Source organism: Dermacentor albipictus, chromosome 10, assembly GCF_038994185.2.
Source record: "Dermacentor albipictus isolate Rhodes 1998 colony chromosome 10, USDA_Dalb.pri_finalv2, whole genome shotgun sequence".
NCBI classification, from domain to species: Eukaryota; Metazoa; Arthropoda; class Arachnida; order Ixodida; family Ixodidae; genus Dermacentor; species Dermacentor albipictus.
The window spans coordinates 13,999,684-14,019,658 of record NC_091830.1 but is presented as its reverse complement, the minus strand read 5'-3'; the positions used below and the strand labels follow the sequence as shown (position 1 = coordinate 14,019,658).

The window sequence follows — 19,975 nt, the reverse complement described above, 5'->3', positions numbered from 1 at the left end:
AGAAGACGCACGTCACACTAAACAGACCGCACGACTGAGAAAACAAACGCCAGAACCTACCGCCGAGCGTATACCTGCCATGCGAAAGACCGCTTTCACCCAAGCCAGTATGGCGCTGCTCATAGGCGGCGCCACTGCGTTCACAATATGGCGGCGCCTACGAAAAAACGGTTCTTCCGATGGAATGCAACTGAATCACCTATTGGACGCTGTAGAAGCAAAGTGTACCTTCAAGGGCGTACAGCGGCGGCCCCCTCGGAGAAGAAGGACAGCCATGGCGTTGAGGATAAAATGCCAGCGTAGTGTTTTCCTGGGCGTAGTTCGCCTTGAACGCATGATACGAAGTGCAGCGATCTTTTTCCAGTAATGCCCTTGTTGACTCCTGCGATGGGCCATGCATTATCTGTAAGGCTTAGCTTGGACATATATACTTTGCCCAGCGTTTGATCAACATCGGGGTTGGGCACATGTTTCAGAAAAAAAAAGAACTGCTTGGGTAATTGATGAAAAGCACATTTGCCACTAAAAGGACACCCACACATAAAGGTATATCTAGATATAGCAATAGTATGACGTTGACACACTGTCGTCGTAAATTTCTCCATCTCCCTGCGTGTTTGCTCTTGGCGGCAAATGCGCCTTTCAGATCATGCGGTTGTAGCGTTTTCTTCAGGGTCTGTGTTCGTTTTGAGTCGGCTTTTCTTTTTGAACAGACACTAAAGAGCAACAGTAAATCAGTTTAGACTCGCAAAGTATTCGTTAAAAAACTCAATATTCATTGATTTGGCTGTAAAAAGAAGTTTATTATTGTTATAGTGGAGAAAAATAAGGCCAAAGTTCGTTTTTTATTAATTCGATGCCTATAAATCTCAGTTCTAGGACGTTAGTGTGAGGTTGCATATTTCGAAGCATTTCTCGGCCGCTTTTAGCGTAGGAAAAGTTCTGAAACTTTAATATATGGTAATATAAAGTGCATCAGTTGCGTTTTTCTCATCCGTACGCCTTATTAAGAACTGCTTGATCAGGCGTGTGTGAAGTGTACTCTTTCGGTCGAGTTATCAGTGGGACACAGCATTCTCGACAGGAAAGCATCGAGCGCCGTTTTTTTTTTTTTCAAGGAAGGAAACGCAAGCAAGGCAGATGCCAGTTATTGTTGTGGCACAAATATACACGCCAACGGGTGCAGCCGTTTTAAGAGTGTTAAGTGAATAATGGTGTAAACTGTTTTAAACTCACACCCTTACACTCTTTTTGGCGTAAGGGTGGGACTCGCAGGCTAATTTGCACCCTTGTTCATTTTGAAGGGTGTAAATTATCTTACAGTGTATACGAGCCAAAAATTCGCAACTGAAGAGCGTTTTTCGCGAATTCGCTGTATCGTGAAGGTGAAAAACCTGCGAAAGCCGGCCATTCCGTGCTTCATTGGAAGTGGCGCACGTCTATGTGACTCATAGGAATGTTCCTCGTATCCTTATTGCCGTTTAATTTTCTACTCACTTATGAGTCGTCGAGTACTCTGATTCTGACCGGATACATTGCCTAACTTTTTCTAAATATGTATAACCCCATCGTTCAAAAGTTATCGAATGCTTGTTAGCAATTAGCCGTTGTGCGTTATTGGATTTATTTGCTTCATTCTGTTGAGTGCGTGCTGTTTTTCTGCTGGGCGTATTCTGAAAGCTTGAAGCGTATCCCGGCTACTTTTTGACGAAGTGACGGTATTCTATTAGGTTTGCACATTCATGAAAATTCTGCGCGATTACTTTCCCTTGAGCTTAGCTATGAGCAGAGATAAGCTGCAAACGACATTCGAAATAGCATTTTTTTACTTTCCTTTCTTTTGTGAATAGAGGATAAATTCGACAACTTCCCCTGCACATTGGCAAAATCCGCCATACTGTCATACTCGTCATCATCTCAGCTCTAATTGACTCACCAGGCGGCTACGACTGCTCCGATTGGCTCAAAACGCAAGCATGACGCAATTCAACGTTGTGGCGGAATTCGACAAGGTCTATAGAACAGGACCCCAGATATATGTAAAGGAAGGCAAGGATGTTAACCAGTCAAGAGTCTGGTTGGCTGCCCTACGCTGGGGGAAGAGAGAAGGGAAAGAAAAAGAAGGGAGACAGAGAGAGGGAGTATAGAGACGTGCACAGGCAGTCATTCACTCAAAGCCCCTCGTGCAAACCTCACGTTATGAGAAAGCACAGAAGTGCCTTCACTGCCTTCTGAGCCGACGAGCGGTGGGTACGGTGCTCTAGTACTGTCTGTTCACTCAGAGGGCGATCATCTAATTTCCTCAATGTGTTGGGCAAATATATCTAGTAAGGTTAGTACATGAAACATATGTCACTATTGCGGCAGTGCTGGTGGCGACGCCTCGTGTCCGTTAGAGCAATCATATAATGCACTAGAAATATTCTTGTGTTGCACTGTTCTTCGGTATCCACATACACACAAAAAATGTAAAATCGCTTTCTTGGTAACTATAAGCAGCTGTCTACATACACGCAGATAACTGGAATACATAGTCGGCTACTGCCAGTGCTATCGCACAGAGACGGCAAACGAGCTGTCTGGAAAGCAAAATTTTGTATGATAACACAAAGGGCGAGTATCAAAGGGGGTGAGTGTCTAGGCCTTTTGGAGCCCGATAAAGCAGTCTGTCGGACGACAAGATGATAAAGAAGCAAATATGTGCGAAACTGGCTGAGACCTAGCTGTGATCTTCTGCAGAAACAAATCTCCGGAGACAAGCCAGCACATTGTAATGGAATGCGAAAATCAGAAGTTGTCCATCCAACCTTTCTAAGGGGTTGAGATTCAAAGCTGAAAGCAGGAGATGGTTATACTTTCAATGGGGAAAATACACCAGGGTAATATGGGTGCGGGATTGCCACAGGCATAGGTAACTTCATGAGATAAAGCAGAGATAGGCCGAGCAGAACGCTAGATTGCTATGCTCGTGAGCGAATTAGAAAGTCTTTGCCCCCATCTTTTATTAGCCAAAATTAGCTACATACAGGTAATTGTATATATACGTACTTATTCCACGTACCTTACACGTTTTTCCCACTTCGTCCCCACACCAGTTCACACCATTTGTCTCATCACAGCACCAAATTTTAGATGCACACTGTGCCATGTTGTCCTCAATCAGCGATGCACGCGGCCTCCCCGAACGCTCATTGTCATGCAAGTCTTCACGGCCTTTTGCGAACTCGCAACACCGCCACATCCCGCTTCTCAAAGCGAGACACCTTTCCCCATACGTGGGCTGCATTTACCCGTGGATTTCGATGGGCGTTCCTCCCTTTCTCCATAGAAAGCGAATCAAGCTTTGTTGCTCGTACGCCATAGACGTGTGGAGCACAACCGCCATCTTCAACAACCGACACCAGCGCCGTGCCGCGGAGCTACCGGTAGATAAGGCCGGGCCGGTCCAAGAAAGGTCCACCGCTGGGAATGGATATGCTGGCTTCGCATTTACAGCCGTAATTTGGCTAAAAAAAGATAGGGGAAAGACTTTCTGATTCGCCGTCGTATATGTGGTAACGCTTATCTCACGCAGGCTAGGTGACTGATAAGCAGTGGCGTAGCTAGGTCGTCTGGCAACCGGGCCCCACAGGTATTCTGTCACCTCCACCCCCCCCCCCGGGTGTAGTCGAGGAAGGCGAGAATATCAACAAATTCCGGGTGTCTTCAGACGTATATGACACCCCCCCCTTCGCTGGCCCCTTGCACCCGCCCCCCCCCCCGTTGCTACGCCACCGTTGATAAGACGCACTGATTTAAAGAGCATTCCATTAGCGGATTCCATCTCACATCTATAACTACATTTAGACGCTTACGCGTAGGACGTCAAGCTCTGTGACTACTGGGATTCTTGGATAAGATAACGTTGTGGGCAAAAGTTTAAACGCAAGCTATTCTGTTAAAATTTCCCCTTCGACGACGACGCATCTTCGGCTTGCCTTGCGTAAAAACCGACTGGCGTTCGATTATCCATCGCTCTCGCGGCTTTGAGGTTTGTACATAACACGCCTGTAATCATTCCGCAAGGTGCCGCAATTGAGGCTTTCTCTATTATGTCTGCCTTTCTATTCTGTGCTGCCGCTGGCACGGCCGAGCCCCACCGACGTCAGTCGGTCGAGGAGCCCGCGCAACGAATGGCATAACCGTGGCGGCAGTGATTGTTATCGACAAGGAAAGGTTGTCTCGAGTTCTCGCTCCGCGGCGCCGTAACAGTGCGAAGTCTATACGTTTGCACAACCGGTTGCTAACGCGCAATCGACTCGATGCTCTGCGCTACACTGCGTCGGTGCCTCGTCGCATAATCGGGCGGCAAGAAGAAAAAGTGGTGTCCTTCGATCGCGCTCAGGTCGCGCGAAAAAGGAAAAAAGAAAAGAAGGCCGAGTCGAAGCGATACAAAAAAAAAACAAGAGACACATGGAGGCTGTAGAAGTACACTCTATAGCAAAAGGATACGACGCCTGTTGCGTAGCGCGTGCGAGTCTCCGCGGCTCAAGATGGCCGGGCAATGAAGGTTGTCCGTGCTATACCCGTACATGTAGATATGTACCGTGTGAATTGGAACGTGAACTGATCAGTACAACTGATCAGAGAAAATGAGTGGTCGGAACGTTTGTTACGCGTAACTGCGTGGAAGTGCGACTTGAAAATCGCTCTGTAGGTGTACTAGCCCCTAGGGCACATACGGGAATGCGTGACAGCTAGTTTCAGCTCGATGTTGATCGTATAATTATCATCATCATTTATGTTTCTTAATAGCCCCTGGTGGTGTTCCACTTTTATGACGGGAACAAAATGAACTGCTAAAGATCGTAATATTGTTAGGGATGTCATGAATTTTCTTGCAGCGGGAATGGTGAAAAGGGTAGGGGAGACACGGGATGGTCCGAACAAGCCGATTCCAAAATGTTGCACCGCTTCTTCTTCAATTTCGTTCCTCCAGTGAAGCGTTACATTTCCTCCCGGGGCAGACGAAGCTCACTGAGCGAATCACACTACGCGTTGATGGTAAGGTTTCAATCGTGCGACGTGCACAGCTTGCGTCTTGCGTGAACGGTGGTCATCAGCCGTCACTTTAGCGATGTCGTACAAGCCATACGTCACTGAAGCATTTGAGAATGCCGAAGGGGCCTCAGTACTTACAGAAGGAAGCTTTTGACAAAGTCCTCTTTTCCGAACAGGTGTCCGCAGCGCCGCAGTATTATCTGTCGATCCTAAACAGAGCATGCACAACAAAGGACTATTAATTACCATTTGTTAATTACCAGCGTATGTAAACAGTAACTGCCTAAATGGTTAGGGTGTGTTCCGTTACTGTCATCAGGCAATTCATTCTACTATTGAATTGCATCAGACAAGTAGGAGCGGTTAAATGCGTTAGTTGAGCAGTGAAGTTGTGTGGACTTCGAGTAGAAATACAGAAGGAAGTGCGTTTTGGAGGAAACAGAAACTTGCGATGAAGTTATGAAATTTGGAGAAGGTAGTACGTTATTGAGTGTGGATTATGCCACTGTTACAAATGTAGGTGAAACTGGAAACGGAGCAACGCGTTGAGAAGTCTCGGAATAGTTCTCATTTGAATTTGTGCTAAACTCAAGACTTCACTGAAGCCCCGCTCACGCCCTCATAACCGCAAGCCACTGTTCCTCCGCGAGGCTGCAAATAGTTCGTACTTCAAACTTTCCCTGTTGCCTAAATAAGACTCTAACCACAACAATATAATTACAAACGCGTAATTTTGTACGTTTTCACTCGTCTTTTATAGAGGAACGGTGACAAAGAAATTCTTTATTGAACTGAAATAAAACGGTTGCTTCTCTGCAACTATTTATTGCCACGTTTCACTTCAGTTGGCAGTGAAGTTTCATGAGTAAAACGGGGTCAGCAGTGGAATGAACTGTACCGCGGACTTTTGGAGAGTAAAATGCACAGACTCCATACACTTTGTCCATGTCTGTTGCAAACCCCATCGCTTCCGGCGATGAAAAGACTCTTCAAAAACAGCAGACGCTCTGAAGGTATCAAATACGACGCCATTTTGAAAAGGTCGCATGACGACGATGGCAGGTGGAGTAACACAACCCCGTGCGGTCCGTGTGCCTTGGTTGCCGACTGCTGTGCAATGCAATGCAGCGATGCAACGTGGGCAATGCAGTGATGAATCTCGCTGCATTGCCATTGCAATTACATTCGCAAGTCTTTGTAAATCGCAGAACTGAAAGCTGGACGAGTAGGTGATTATTCCTTGTAAAACTAGCACGCACAAAGAACGAAGGACATGAGTAACTTTCTATCAAGCGCTGTTTGCAAACTACCTGTTTTACCAGGAATATCTTAGGGAATTGTGATCGTTAAGGAAGAGACAAGTCATTACGTGCGGTCGTTTCAAAAGCTAGACATATTATCGTCAAGCAATGGGGATGTATAATAATAGCAGGATATATGCCCAAACAAAGGAAATACCTACTGAATCGTCCACCAAGATAAACTAAAAATGAAAGGGAATAGCTAAATGCACCAGCAATGGAACATAAAGGTCTTTGGGGCTACATTAAAGGGCCCCTGAAACGGTTCGGACAAATTTTGTAGGCGCGTAGGGTACAGCTTAAGTAGAACATTCGCACCACAATTTAAGTGAAGCGTTACGTATTAATGGAGCTGCAAGCGATTAGAAGTTACCCTCCTCCCTAGCTATGCTTTTCCTCCTCAACTCGCTCGCCGAGCAAGCGGCGCTAAGCTCCGCCTTCACTGGTTCAGAGTCACGAGGCGACGTCACATCGCTCACTTCCGGTTGTTTAGGAGCACGCCCCCTCCCGCGCGAGACCTCTCCGCTAGCCGCTTGGCCGTCGACCGAGAGCTATCGAAGCAGCGTGCGTTGCGAGCATTCTGTCGTAGCGCCGAACGTGTCCGGTACTCCGCTAAAAACAGGCAAGCTGGTCATTTCGGCAAATGACTGGAGGCATAAACTCAAGCTGATGAAGGAACTTTAGCGTAGACGTACGTGAGCAGCCTGATCGGTCTGCACGGTCCAGACACTTGCTAGCGCAGCGCTTAACCAGTCAAACAAAGCGCTAATATTGCTCTAACCAAGTGTAAAGCATTTTAAACATTTATAAATCAACGTGTTGATGATTACACTCCTGCGAAAAATACACACCAGCAGCAAAGAATACACTTCGTTGCTGCTACTGTGTATGGTTGAGCTCTGTGCCACCAGGTGGCTGCACCGTGCAGACCGTTCACATTTGCCCTTCTGCTCATCTCGTGGCTCATCCCGGCACAGTCAAGCGGCCAGACCCTGTCCCCTTGCGCTTGTGTTTGCCCTAATACTGGACTCGCGGTTTGCAGGTCGCTAGGTTTGCAGTCCACAAGGCAACAAAGTCGAATCATAGTGCTCGCGAAAAGACTGAGACCGACTCTGACCGCGGAGCTCTCGTCAAAATGGAGTACGTTGTAACACAAGCAGACGACACTTGCTGTGTGCCGGAAGTGCTGAAGTGTACTAAAAAACTATTCTTGTGTATTCTCTTTAAGTTATTTTCTTTTTACAAAAACAAAGTAACTAACATTCCTACTATTACGAGCATCATTTGTTCACCATAAAGTTGGAAAAATTATCGACCACGCGCCGTGGTCAGCCAATCAGATAGCTCGCCCATGTGACGTAATATGGGTTATTTGCATCATATGGGTAGGGGCGGCTTAAAATTCCGCCGAGCAGTGCGCTGCGATCGGCAGCGGTGTGTATTTTTAAAACCTTATAATAAATTACACGCTTTACGCAGAGCACTTAGATGCATCAATTAATGATCAGAAGAACCTACTCTAAAGACTCAGTACGTTTGTAGAAAATCGCCAAAATCGTTTCAGGGTCCCTTTAAGTATGCGGTGGTGCGTGAAACCTGGGGATGAGTAATAGTGTTAGCTAATGCTCGCAAATGCAATCCTGTGCTATAAATAAGAAATTTTAGCCGGGTATATCCTGGCACACAGAAATTTCGGGGCGGCACGTGCCCGATGGGCATATTACCATTCACAGAATGCTCGAGACGCAGACGTCTACAGAGCTTTGGTGGCACCATCTCGTGTCGTTGAGTTTAACTAAATCGCATAATGCTAGTATTTGCAAGGATATGTGCTATGTGCACCTTAGCTTGTGTAATGATGGTGTCGGAAGCAAAGCATGAATACGTACACTCTATTTTCTGTTTCCTCCAAAGTATAGAACAATAGGAAATAGAATACAGTTTACGATACTATGTGGTTCAACATACAACCATAACATGTCACTACCGTCGGTGTTGATGCCATCCATGCATCTAGTGTTTCGTTACTCCGTTAACTGCAATACGTATAAGGACAGGTTAATGCTCTATCAAACGAAAACACAACTCCAAAGGGACGCGTTTGCTTTTTGAGGCTATTGGCTTCGAGCTCCACCACTAGAAAAACTGGCGCCACCGTCGGCGTGACGTGCTAGGAGGGATCACATGGACATAGCGGCCGCGTCGGCTGCTTCGGGCGCGCCGAAGCGAGCTGAAAACGAGAGTTTAAATTCCCTCGTACGCTGCGGTCCTCATTTAGTGGCGAGATTTTCCCTCTTCGGGTGTCTCCTTTACAACCCTTGAAAGGACTACAATAGGTAGTGGCTGCCTTTGAAGGCGCACAACATGGTAGGCTACTGCTCGGTGCCGCAATGCCGGACGCACGCAACAGAGCACGGTCTCAGCCTTATTCACACGTAGCCGCAGGACAAGAAGCTGTGTGAAGCTTGGCTCGCGAAACTTAAACGGGCAAACAGTCATTAGCTACAACTCGGGTATATGCAGCAAGCACAGACGCGAGGAAGATTTCTGCTACGGCGCCCGGTCTACGATGTTCTGAAAACGCGCGCTGAGACGCTCGCCCGAGTCCGCCGCCTGACTAATGTCATGACGGTTTGGTCTATGAACTTGTCGATGCTATAGATACTGGCAAGTTCAGTGGAGTGGAAAGGCAGCGGTAAGAAGCACATAAAAAAAAGCATAGCATATGGTCATGTTTGTGTTATGAATTAATGCACTGGATTACAAAATAGGAGCAGCGGGGAATTGCACGCTGAGAACACCGATAAACATACAGTGCGACGCAACTCGAAAAATAGTATTGAAAGGTCAAAGAATTTAGCAGAAAAAAAAATTGAATCGTCGCGACGGCACATCACAGTCCCCGTAGGCGTCGAAGTCTCTACAATGAAATTATTTTTGAACAGCTCTGATAGCGCCCACGCAACAATGGTTGCTGTATACTGTAAAATGCTCATATTCTGGGGTCTAAAGCTCATGGCACGGTGCGAAAACGCGCGCGCGGAGAAAGCGAAACAGTGCGCGGACAAGCATGCAGACGCGCAGTCGGTCGCTGCGAATCTGCGCGATCGCTGCATTGAGGCTTCATTCTATTACGCTCCATTTAGTTATACAAACACTATAAGAACATATTTCAGATAGTTTGCTCTCAGCGTTTACCTACTTTCACGCAAGAAGCCTGTTCGGGAGACTCCAACGCGGCGACCGCGCGCAGTGGCGTTCACTGTACGTATACTCGGTAAAGAGAGAGCGTCTGTAAACGATTGTGTGCTTTCAGTTTGCCCAAGATTATTATTCAGACAGTAAGAAACTTCTCTAGTTTCGAAAATACTTACAGAAATGTCCGGGAGAGCTCGCGCGTGGTGTTTTCAGCGAGCGCTGACAGCAAAACCTATGAGGATCGCGCCACGTGATCCCTCATACTACGCCAGCGAGGCGCTTCCGATAGATGGCGACTCCGTAACTCCTCGTCGCCAATAGGGCGGGTTTTTAAAATGCTACAGGAAAGTTTTCGAAGGTACATTTGCCCCTGCTGTTTGCAGTTACGCTATGGGAAACATACAGAACATATCTTAATGCAAAGTCATTCCATTGAGCCCCAACTGGACCAAGCAAGCAGGTAGATCCAAGAAACGTTCGGCCATGGGACGGTTTAAGGGGTACTGACACAACATTTAGTCCTCTTTTGCTATACATGGAGGTCCGGTTCCTTGAAACCATAGGAAAAATACAGTCAAGCCTCGCAACGCTCTAAATAATTTCCCTGTGAACCATGACAGGCATGGTATATCTATAATGGGCGGAAGTGCGTGCGTGAGTCAGCCTTCGATTACTTTACATAAGGAAGAGATTAAGGGCCGTAACAGCTATCTCTCACGTAGACCGGCACATGTACCCGATTGACACGTGGTGGTATAATTCCAGAGCTTGCGCAGATGAGTTTTGTGTCTTCTTTCTTCTTTTCACCTCACTGCTCCCTTCTTTTGATAGTCGGCGTTCGTGTCGTCCACTTCTCTTTTCTTGTGTCCTGTCTGCACGCCTCACCTTTTTTGCATAACGCCTCTGTGCGTCGGATCGGATTCACTGGCATGGAAGATCAGGTATAAAGATGTACGAAGAAATTGACTTGAGTGAAGAGGTGAACAGGTCAGTCCAACCAAATATGGCAGGGCAGGCTGCTAGTCCAGATGGTGATGGGCGGTAATGGAATGAAGTAAATGAAATAAATTAAAACATACTGAAAGGGTGGCGTGGGGAATCAAGCGCCCACCAACAAGAGTGAGGATGTCCAGCAAACTGGACTGCCTTATAAGCAAAACAGCCGGGCTGTCTTTAGTGGTTCGGGTGTCTGTCGTCCACAGCCTACGAGCACAGTTGAAACTGGCAGCAGCGAAGTAATCCAAGCATCCCCTTTGTTTCCAAATGCAACGGTGGTGGCGCATAGGTTTGACAGTCGCACAGCACGTGGTATATGCCCTCTGATACCTTCGCAGCAAGGACACAACGGTGATGTACTCACTTGCCAAATCTTTCGATCCATAAGGTGCAGAGTTGGATGCGCGAATATAAAGAAGTGATAGCCACTGAACTGAAGAGAGAGAGAACTGAAGAAAAGAAAGAAATACAGGAGCTAAACCAGTTCCGACACCTCTTGATCTGGTTGGGGTTTAATTACAAAATGAAGAAAGTAACCAACAACGATTGGGACTTGTTATACATGTAGTTACCCCACGTTTGGATTGCTGCTGTATAAGATTACTGTTCTGATTTCTGAGTGATGCATTTTTGTTTTTGTTTATGTGTGCAATTTCACGAGATGATCTTTTTTTTTTCCCCTCTTAACTAAAGTATAACTATGGTTCTCAATATTTTCTGTACTACTTATTTTGCTGTTCAGTTCCGTTTTTTCCACTCCTGTTATAGCCCCTCAATGAGGCTGACAGTATTAATAAATGAAATGAAATGGAACCTCGGATCGTTCCTCGTGATTATATAAAAAGAAATGTGGATGGGCCGGGCGCTGCTTGCGAGCAATTCTGGCCTACTGCAAAGAAACGACGTCAATCGGCTCAAGCACATTGACCGTAATGGTTTCCAGTTTTGGACGGAGGTAACGTTCGCTTCAAAACACACTTGAGACCGCGCACGGTGACCCGCCCCAAGCCTTCTCTGATCGCCATCTAACTCGTGGAGCTGTTCTCCAAACGCCGGCGGGAAACGCGTAAAAAGAAAGGAGAACCAAGAGAATGCGAAGAAAAAAGCCCGGCAGCTAGCTTCGTCCCATGGCCGCCGTCCAGAAAGTGGCGCGTGGGGAGAGGAGGGGGAGGTCGTCGTGGCGCGAACTTACGTCATGGCTAATCGCAGTGACGTCAACACCGGGCCTTCCCCTTTCTTCTTTTTTCTCCCCTCCCGCGCATCCGGGGCTGTGATGACGTCGGCGCTGGAGATGTGACGTCACCCGCCGGTCAGTCGGCTCTGTTCTTTTTAACCTATAATGCATACGGAATTGGCTGATTCGGCGCGATAGGTGCAAGCGTAGCTTCGGCGTCTTTCGTGAAGGGTCGTACGACGTGAATAAGAATTATATGTCATCGTATGACTGGAGGGAGGGAGAGGGGGTTTTAAAATATTAAATATAGCCCCTCTTGTTGGTGTCGCAAGTGGAAGTGCGTAAATGGTGGCTTGTAACCACACGCCCACCACACCGGGTGTATATTTTTAATTTTCTTCTTTTTCATTTATTGCTATCATGCATGTAAACTTTCAAGCTGTTGTGTGTATAGTACATCTGTAAGCAAAAGTATACGGACCACAGGGTCGCCGAAAAAACTGGATTTGTTCGTAATTAACCCGCATAAACGGAAACTGACGATGGCACTAGAAAATTCGTAATGCCAAGTTTGGATTGCTTCATTTCAAGTTGCATTTACAGACAGAGCAGAAAATTAGTTTTATCGCACAATCCCTGCTCCGTGTACTTTTTCTCACGGGTGTACATTTCTGTACATTTTTTTTTTCTCACGGGTGAGCATTCACGGACGATTTCTTCATCGCTTTATTCTTACTGCGACTCGTTTCCAGCGTTCAGGTGAGTGTAAAGAAAAAGAGATAACGAAGAAGTGATTCTGCACCTGTTCGGACATTGAAATAACCATTAAACCCCGTTTATTTTTTCGCTGCGGTCCTCTGTTCACCGGGGTTGCGACGTTCCCAATAAATTACGACGCTCAAGAACAGTTCACTGGTGTAACGTATTAAAATTTAGATCGCGTCAAGGAATCGCCGTTAGTCGGAGTAATTCCGACCCTCCTATACGACGTCTTGCACGCCCCAGGTCTTGCTCTGGGACGCTAAATGCAATCGATTGATCGATCGATCGATTAGTCAGTCGACCAACCAACCAACCAACCAACCAACCAACCAACCAACCAACCAACCAACCAACCAACCAACCAACCAACCGACCAACCAACCAACCAACCAACCAACCAACCAACCAACCAACCAACCAACCAACCAACCAACCAACCAACCAACCAACCAACCAACCAACCAACCAACCAACCAACCAACCAACCAACCAACCAACCAACCAACCAACCAACCAACCAACCAACCAACCAACCAACCAACCAACCAACCAACCAACCAACCAACCAACCAACCAACCAACCAACCAACCGATCAACCGATCAACCGATCAATCAATCAATCAATCAATCAATCAATCAATCAATCAATCAATCAATCAATCAATCAATCAATCAATTAGAGTTAAAAAAGACTCGCAATACTGCCCCACAGTGGGTCAATTGGATTGGGAGTTAGTCTGTGACGATTACCGCCTTTCTTTATTTTTATAATCCAGGACCTCATCCCCTCCTCCCCTTCTTTGTTGCCCCTGTGCTGTTCTCGCTACGGTCTAGTTAAATAGAAAAAAAAACAATAATGCCAGTGTAAACAACCATTCTTTCCCATTTCGGGTATTCGGTGATGTCTGACGAAATGTTCTGCGTCACAAAAAAGACTTAATTAATGGAAGGGTGATTTCTTTTAAAAGGACAATTTTGGCAGACAAGGCATATCTCGGAGAGCGGGGGAACAATTGCGTTTCAGATGAAAGAAAGCATGAGTAAGTTTGTATAAATTAATCTTAGGGATGGCGAACGTGTAATTTACCGAGCTGACCATAAGTTTTCTGACGTCTGAAAGAAACGTGAACGGAAACTTAACCTAACCTGAGAGAACCTGAAACTTCATTCTGACTTTTATCCACAAAGAAAAAAAAAAGAACGATCTTATTTTTGCAGGATTTATTATATTGCTTCAAATGTAAGCACGCGCTCACAATTTTGGTTATAAAAGGGCGCGTCGAAAAAAAAAAGAAGCAAAATAAGCTAGGTGGGATGTTTAGGTTAGAGTAAATACGGTAGTATGCAATTGTACGGGGCTGGCTTTGCCTGGCAGCTGCAACGGCGATAACGCTCGTTGACGTCATTGAAACTTCACGTCGTGAGAATAAGAGCAGTTCGTTCCAAGGAAAGTGTTTCCCACGTGGCGCCGTGATACAGGAAGAAAAATAAGTACGGCCTTTCCTGATTGGTCGCTCCATCGTCCGGTTAAACATGCGCTACCGGATCATTAACGTCGTAAAAATGTGAGACATAAAAACGAGGAACGGTCCCATCCTTCCGGCAGAGAAAGTTGCCGATGCACGTGATCTCCCGACTCGTAGCCTTAAAATGTTACATGAAGCCAACAGACAATAAAACTGAGGAAAACAAACGGGAACAATTTTTATGCGTTGCATATTGCAATCACTCAGTTCAGCCCTTGGGCGCGGCCGGGCAGCCACCATTGACCTTTAGTGCAACCACGTGACGTGACGTCACGACAGCCGGAGAAAAAGCTGGGCCCCAACTCGCGCAATATGCAACGCATTCTTGCCTTAACCAAGCTAAGCCTGGCCATTTATTTGTGAACTGTAGAAACGGCAGGACACCGGGACATGAAAGACAGTGGCATAGCCAGGTATTTGTTTCGCTGGGGTCATGCCACTTGGCCGGGGAGGGTATAGGCAAGCAAGTGGCATGCTGCAGTACACCACGTAGTACGCGGTACACAGAATATAGGGGTGAGATGGGGGTGTTCACATGTCCGGTGTGCGCCTGCCCCCCCCCCCCCCCCCCCGGGTTGTCGCTTGATGAAAGAGAAAGCAACTTAGCGAGTAGAAACCAAACCCACATGTGTGTTGGATTGTGTGTGTTGGTCCCACATATGGCCGGTATGGGACGTCCCGTTGAAAACATCCTTCGGACATCCATAGGATTAAAGTCTTGGGATTTTGTTTAGATTCCAGAAGCTCAATCATGTGGATGTCCGAAGGATGTCTTAAATAAGACATTCCGAAATTAATGTCCGCATGTTAGCCACTGGAACGTCCTGACCGGTACTTGGACGTTCGTAGCTAATCGGTATCGTCCAGATGATATTCGTGGTCCAATGGGTGGTACACAGCATTTGCGGGTGAGATGGCGGTGTTCATATGCCTGGTGTACGCACCCCTCCCCCCCACTTCCGCTGGGTGTGCGCCTGATGAAAGAGAAACCAACTTCCGGCAAGTAGAAACCAAACCCACATATATCGCATCATCCGTTTCAGAAAAAGTAAGTGTCTTCAAAAGCAAATTGCACGAAGCGTGGGGATTGCTTGGCTGTTTCGATCCTTTGATAAGACACCTTGAACTTTTATTTTGTTCAATAAATATTATGGCAGCGTAGTGTCCCACTTTCCCAATTCACACAACGACGTGGTAGATGAACCATGCGATAAACTGATACGGCTAACTGCTGATTAAAATAAAGTAAGAGGTTGATGTGTAGGTTGACTTCGGTCACTTCGCAGAAGAGGCAGAGACCTTCAATGTAACCTGCGACAACGTTGCTTCATAATTTCCGTATCTTCTCACCAGTACTGTAATGAAATGAAGGATTGTTAACACAGGCAGTGCCAAGACGTTTCATTGTCAATATTATATTTTCATTCAATAGTTGAAGTAGCGTTGTTAAAGTCATTTTTTTAACGTTGCTGGAGAGTTACAAATAAATAGTCCACTAACGTTTTCCTAATCACTATTTAATTAACAGTCAGGCAGAATTTTGCGACATAAGATAACATTATTTAAAGAATCTGAAAGTAAAGCGGTAGTAATGACGGAGGTAGTCAATTAACACCATTCAAACAACGCAAGCGTAACACGGACCCATATAACCAGCAAACCAGCAATACACAACCACCGTACACTTACCTGTGTTGCAACACATTATTTTCGGACGTCCTTATAGCTATACTGATGTTTACTTATGGTACTATTTCTAGCAAATGATCAGCACTTTGAAGCTAAACATGTGAAGAGGCTTTATGACTTTATTACTTACTTCCTTGTGAGGGAAGGGGGGGGGGGGTGATTGTCTTCGCAACGCGTTAATTACACTGAACGAGTCCGTTTAACTTCTGCTGTTCGTGTACGTGCATCATTTTACGATAGGACAATAGGGCGTTATCATCACGTCGCCTAGCTGCTTATACCTGCATCAAGTTTCCTCTTCTAAGGGCAGTGGGGCTTGATCGTGAGGTAGCACGGCAGTTCATGCCATAGTTGTCCCTTAAAACTAAGCGTGTTTTGCTTTTAAATTTCGCAGGAAACACTGCAGGTGAAATCTGTCAGGGAAATGGTGCTGCCCTACGTATATAGGTATTCTGCGATCGTACTGCGCAAACGTCGTCAGTTTTCAGATAGTTCAAAAAGAGCGCCATTCGTCCAAAAAGAGCGCCATTACGTGAAAAAAAAAAAAAAAGCATCGCGCTGTTTTTCGTCCATAGCACTCCAAACATGTCAACTGAGAACCTTTACGTCAAAATTCGCCCATATTTTTGTGATTACTAAACTACTGCTAACTTAGTTGCGCGCCATATTTGGGTTTAAAACAAAACAGAATTTACCAACGCAACTTTAAATTTCGCTGAGTACGTTTTTCTGACGGGTGATGCGACGATAAAGAAACACTTAAATGTTTCCTGAATAGCGTGTTGGTTTTTGAAGCCTGTTGCTGCAGGAAGCTTTGTGATTGGTGCAATTAAAGAGCTATTTCCCTAGGTTACCAGCAAAAAAGAAAGGGGGAGGAGGAAAAGATACTTGTCATGCGTGCCTCAGAGGCACGCCCCAAAACCTGGAAACATTCGCGGGTATCTCTGCGTCGTTGTGGGGCGCTGTCGTGTGCGTAAGTAAAAAAGGAAGAATCATTTCTCTTATTTCGTTAATGCCTCGTGCTTGTTTTTATTCTCGACTGACGGCGTACGCCGTTTTCTCGTACTTTGGGGCGCCTTTGGCGCGTGCCCATTCCATGGCATTACGTGGATCATCGGGCAGTTATGGCTCGTTATTACGCTTTTCCGCCTCGCCGTACCGTACGATGCTCGTACGATCCGCAGCTCCCCCAACCCACCCAGCACATGCCAGCACCGTGAGGGACTGACGCCATATCGTACGATGCGTCGTGACGATACCGCCGCGTCTGTGCTGTTGGCCGCGAGGCGCCCGTTTCGTAGCGCCGGCAAGTCACGGCCGCGTCTTGGAATGCTACGCCTCTCTACCTCCGCCACGCAGCAGCAGGTGCCACGGGTAAATACACACCAATAATATCGACTGTCCGTCCTTTTTCTCTCTTTAGCGGCCACATTTGCATATTCCACGCGATGCCCGTACCTCGACGCGCTCGCTTCCCGGTTGCCTCTCCGTAGCAGACGACGCCGCGCTTCGCAGAACCCCCCCTGCTTGGCCAGGGGATTGGTGGTTCGCGCCGAATGAATGAACGCCGTGCTCTGTGTGCACTCGGATAAGCGTGTGCGATCAGTGACCTCCCGGTGACGGCGATCCGCTGGCCTTGTCAAGTGTATCGGCTCCCGCGACTGTGCCTTTGTCAAGCCGAGCTAATCGACGCGCGGTTCAAGAGCAACGTGAGGGAAGGCGGCCATGGCTTCGCGACCGAGCTGTCGGGTACGTAGGAACGGCGACGTCTGCTACACGCCGACTGCTTCGCCCGCGAGTGAAGGCGCTAGGCCTAACCTGCGTGGTTTCCTCGTTTTTTATGTCGTCTGCCGTGCGATGGTTCCTCACACACCTCAGCGACGCGTTCTTTTTTTCTTTCACGCAACACGTTCGCGCCTGGCGAGCGATTAAAGACTCATTAGCGGGCCGGGTTAGCCGCTAATCTCGCTCGCCCTCAGACTCCAAGCGTTGATTATCTGGCGCTACACAGAGGAAAAAAACGTAGCGCAGTGTCGTCCGTGTTTCGCAACTCTAGCGGCGTCAACTTTTGTGACCCTAGAGCAAGCACAACTTGCATGCCACTGGCTCAAGGTACGGCTGGGTGAGGGTGACGAAAAAAAAAATAATAAACCGAAAATGGAGAAATAAAATGACTCAAGGGCTGTTGTTGCGGGAGGAAAGTACACGATGACTGCTCGCGAGAAAAGTCGTTGGGGCGAGTAGAAAAAAAGGGGGGGGGGGAGGAAAGCAAATACGTAAAGACGTTTGTGGAATCTTTTCTTCTCCAGCGAGGCAAGGCCATGTACTACATATTCGCGTGCGCACGGTTTTTCCGTGTGTGTGTCCTTGAATTATGTGTCTCCCACCACATGTGCGTACGGCCACCGCCACCTTCGGCGACGTTTCACGTCATATAGGAGCGAATTTCTCTCCCCGATTCTTTGGCATCACGCAACCGACACGTACTTCCGTCTTGCGTGCTGAAGCTCTCCTCACCGCATTTTTTCATTTTTATTTTGATTCGGTGCGTAACTTTCTTTTCGTTTTATATCCTTTGCCCATGAAGGGAAGTCGTTCTTTTCTGAACAGCTCAACCTTCCCCTGCCTGCGGCGATGCGCACTTATATACCTGGCGGACGACCGGGGAAAGAACGTGAAAGAAATGTGTATATATATATAAAAAAACAAAAATAAGCGCGTTTTCTCCTGATGGACACCGGACCAGAAAGACGCACACTTAGGCAGTGAAGCCGGTGTGTTCGTTGTGCTCTTGACAGATTTCTCCGGATCGGCGTGGCATTGGTCCGCTGGAAACGCGAAAAAAGGATGTTTTCTCGGTTGCTGCAGAAGTTGTCAAGTAAGTGGGGTGGCGTTTGACAGCTATAGGTCGCGTTGAAATTTGTCCGTGGCACTCTTTGCAGGCTTGCGCCCACAGGTCGTATCACGTTCGCATCGCGTTGATCGCGCTCCGATCTCTTACAATCTTGATGATGATCTTGCGGACTCGGCAGGCAGACGTATGTGGCGTGGGTTGTCGTGCGTTCGTATTCAGACGTGAAGCCATCGTCTGCCACATTGGAGCCTGAACAGCACACGGGTTTAATAACCTGTTGTAACACTTGAAGTCCACAATGCTTATTTCACCATCCACGGTTCACTATGCAGTGGCCCAGTGGCTGTGCATAACGTTCTGCTGCTGGTCGCGATTTCGATTACCTCCTTCGGCGTCGTCTGAATTCCGATAATGCCATGTGTAGTTAGATTTAGCTGCACATTAAAGGACTCGAGGTGGTCAAATTTGATCTGCAGCCTCCGTCACTGTGGCATTCCGCAGTTGCCACTGTACAGTTTCAAGACGTTAAAAGCTATTTTCATATTTTGAGATTACGTGTCTTGTATTTGACAGCAAGACGATTATGTGCCTCTTTTTCGGAGATCTCTTCCCTGGTCCCGTGTTAGACTGTTTCACGAATTTGCTTTCGTAGTTTGTTACAGTTGTCTGTCATGTCATGCTGGCATACTTGCTTTCAGTGAACTGATTGCTTAGTCCTTGTTTTATTCATTCTCGCAGTGAATGCTGTGCGCAATCTTCTTTTATACTGTTAGCTCTGAAACAATGCATACCTTTCTCTAAATGTGCCGTGAAATTAAGTATTCTGTGCGGTTAAAGTCACGACCTCTAACAGGCACCTCTTCTCTCTACATGCTTTATCATATGTACTTAACCTGGACGATACCTCAGTTCTATTTGCTGACTCTTCCACGAATCCATTTTATGTACATCACGATTCATTTGTAGTTCTTCCTCCACTACAGCGTCTCTTGTAATGGTGATGTTGCTTTGACCATTAAGCCCAGTTAATCAGTCATTGAGTAACCACTAATGTACAATTCATGTCTCCCCACATGTGCAACTGCTGCGCGTTGTCTAAAGTTGGTCTACTCTTCCTTGAGACTAAGGTATCATGATTGTGCTTTTTATTTAGGCATACACTCGGATAACCACCTTGAAGCAGTGCTATTGAATCTGCAACTTGCGCCCATCAGCTGTCAGAAGAAGCAATTTTCGTACCATTCGGGTTGATTTAGGCTGAAACTTGTCTTTGAATATTAACACGTTGTGTAGTGCACATGCAAATTGATCTACACGCATTTTTATGTATAATAGAGTCCTTTCGGTGGATACATGATTCTGCCACTGTTGTTAATGTTGTTGTTTCCAGCGCTATGTGGATAACTACGGCAACACCTGCAAGACTGTTGGGAG

The 19,975-nt window shown here is 46.8% G+C and overlaps 1 protein-coding gene across 9 annotated transcripts in view; it reads left to right on the top strand.

The window, feature by feature from the left end:
• The window catches only part of ACC (acetyl-CoA carboxylase), a 102,506-nt gene that overhangs the window by 19,273 nt on the left and 63,258 nt on the right, over window positions 1-19,975 (top strand). Inside the window, exon 1 of one of the 9 annotated variants that reach the window (XM_065448983.1) lies at window positions 16,564-16,660. The exons of 5 other annotated variants lie outside the window; for them this stretch is intronic. Coding sequence is in view for 1 of the 4 variants with exons in the window: in XM_065448979.1 (XP_065305051.1) it covers window positions 18,535-18,565 (31 nt within the window). In the remaining 3 variants the exon portion in view is untranslated. 3 more of the 9 variants (XM_065448981.1, XM_065448982.1, XM_065448979.1) reach the window with 3 other exon arrangements.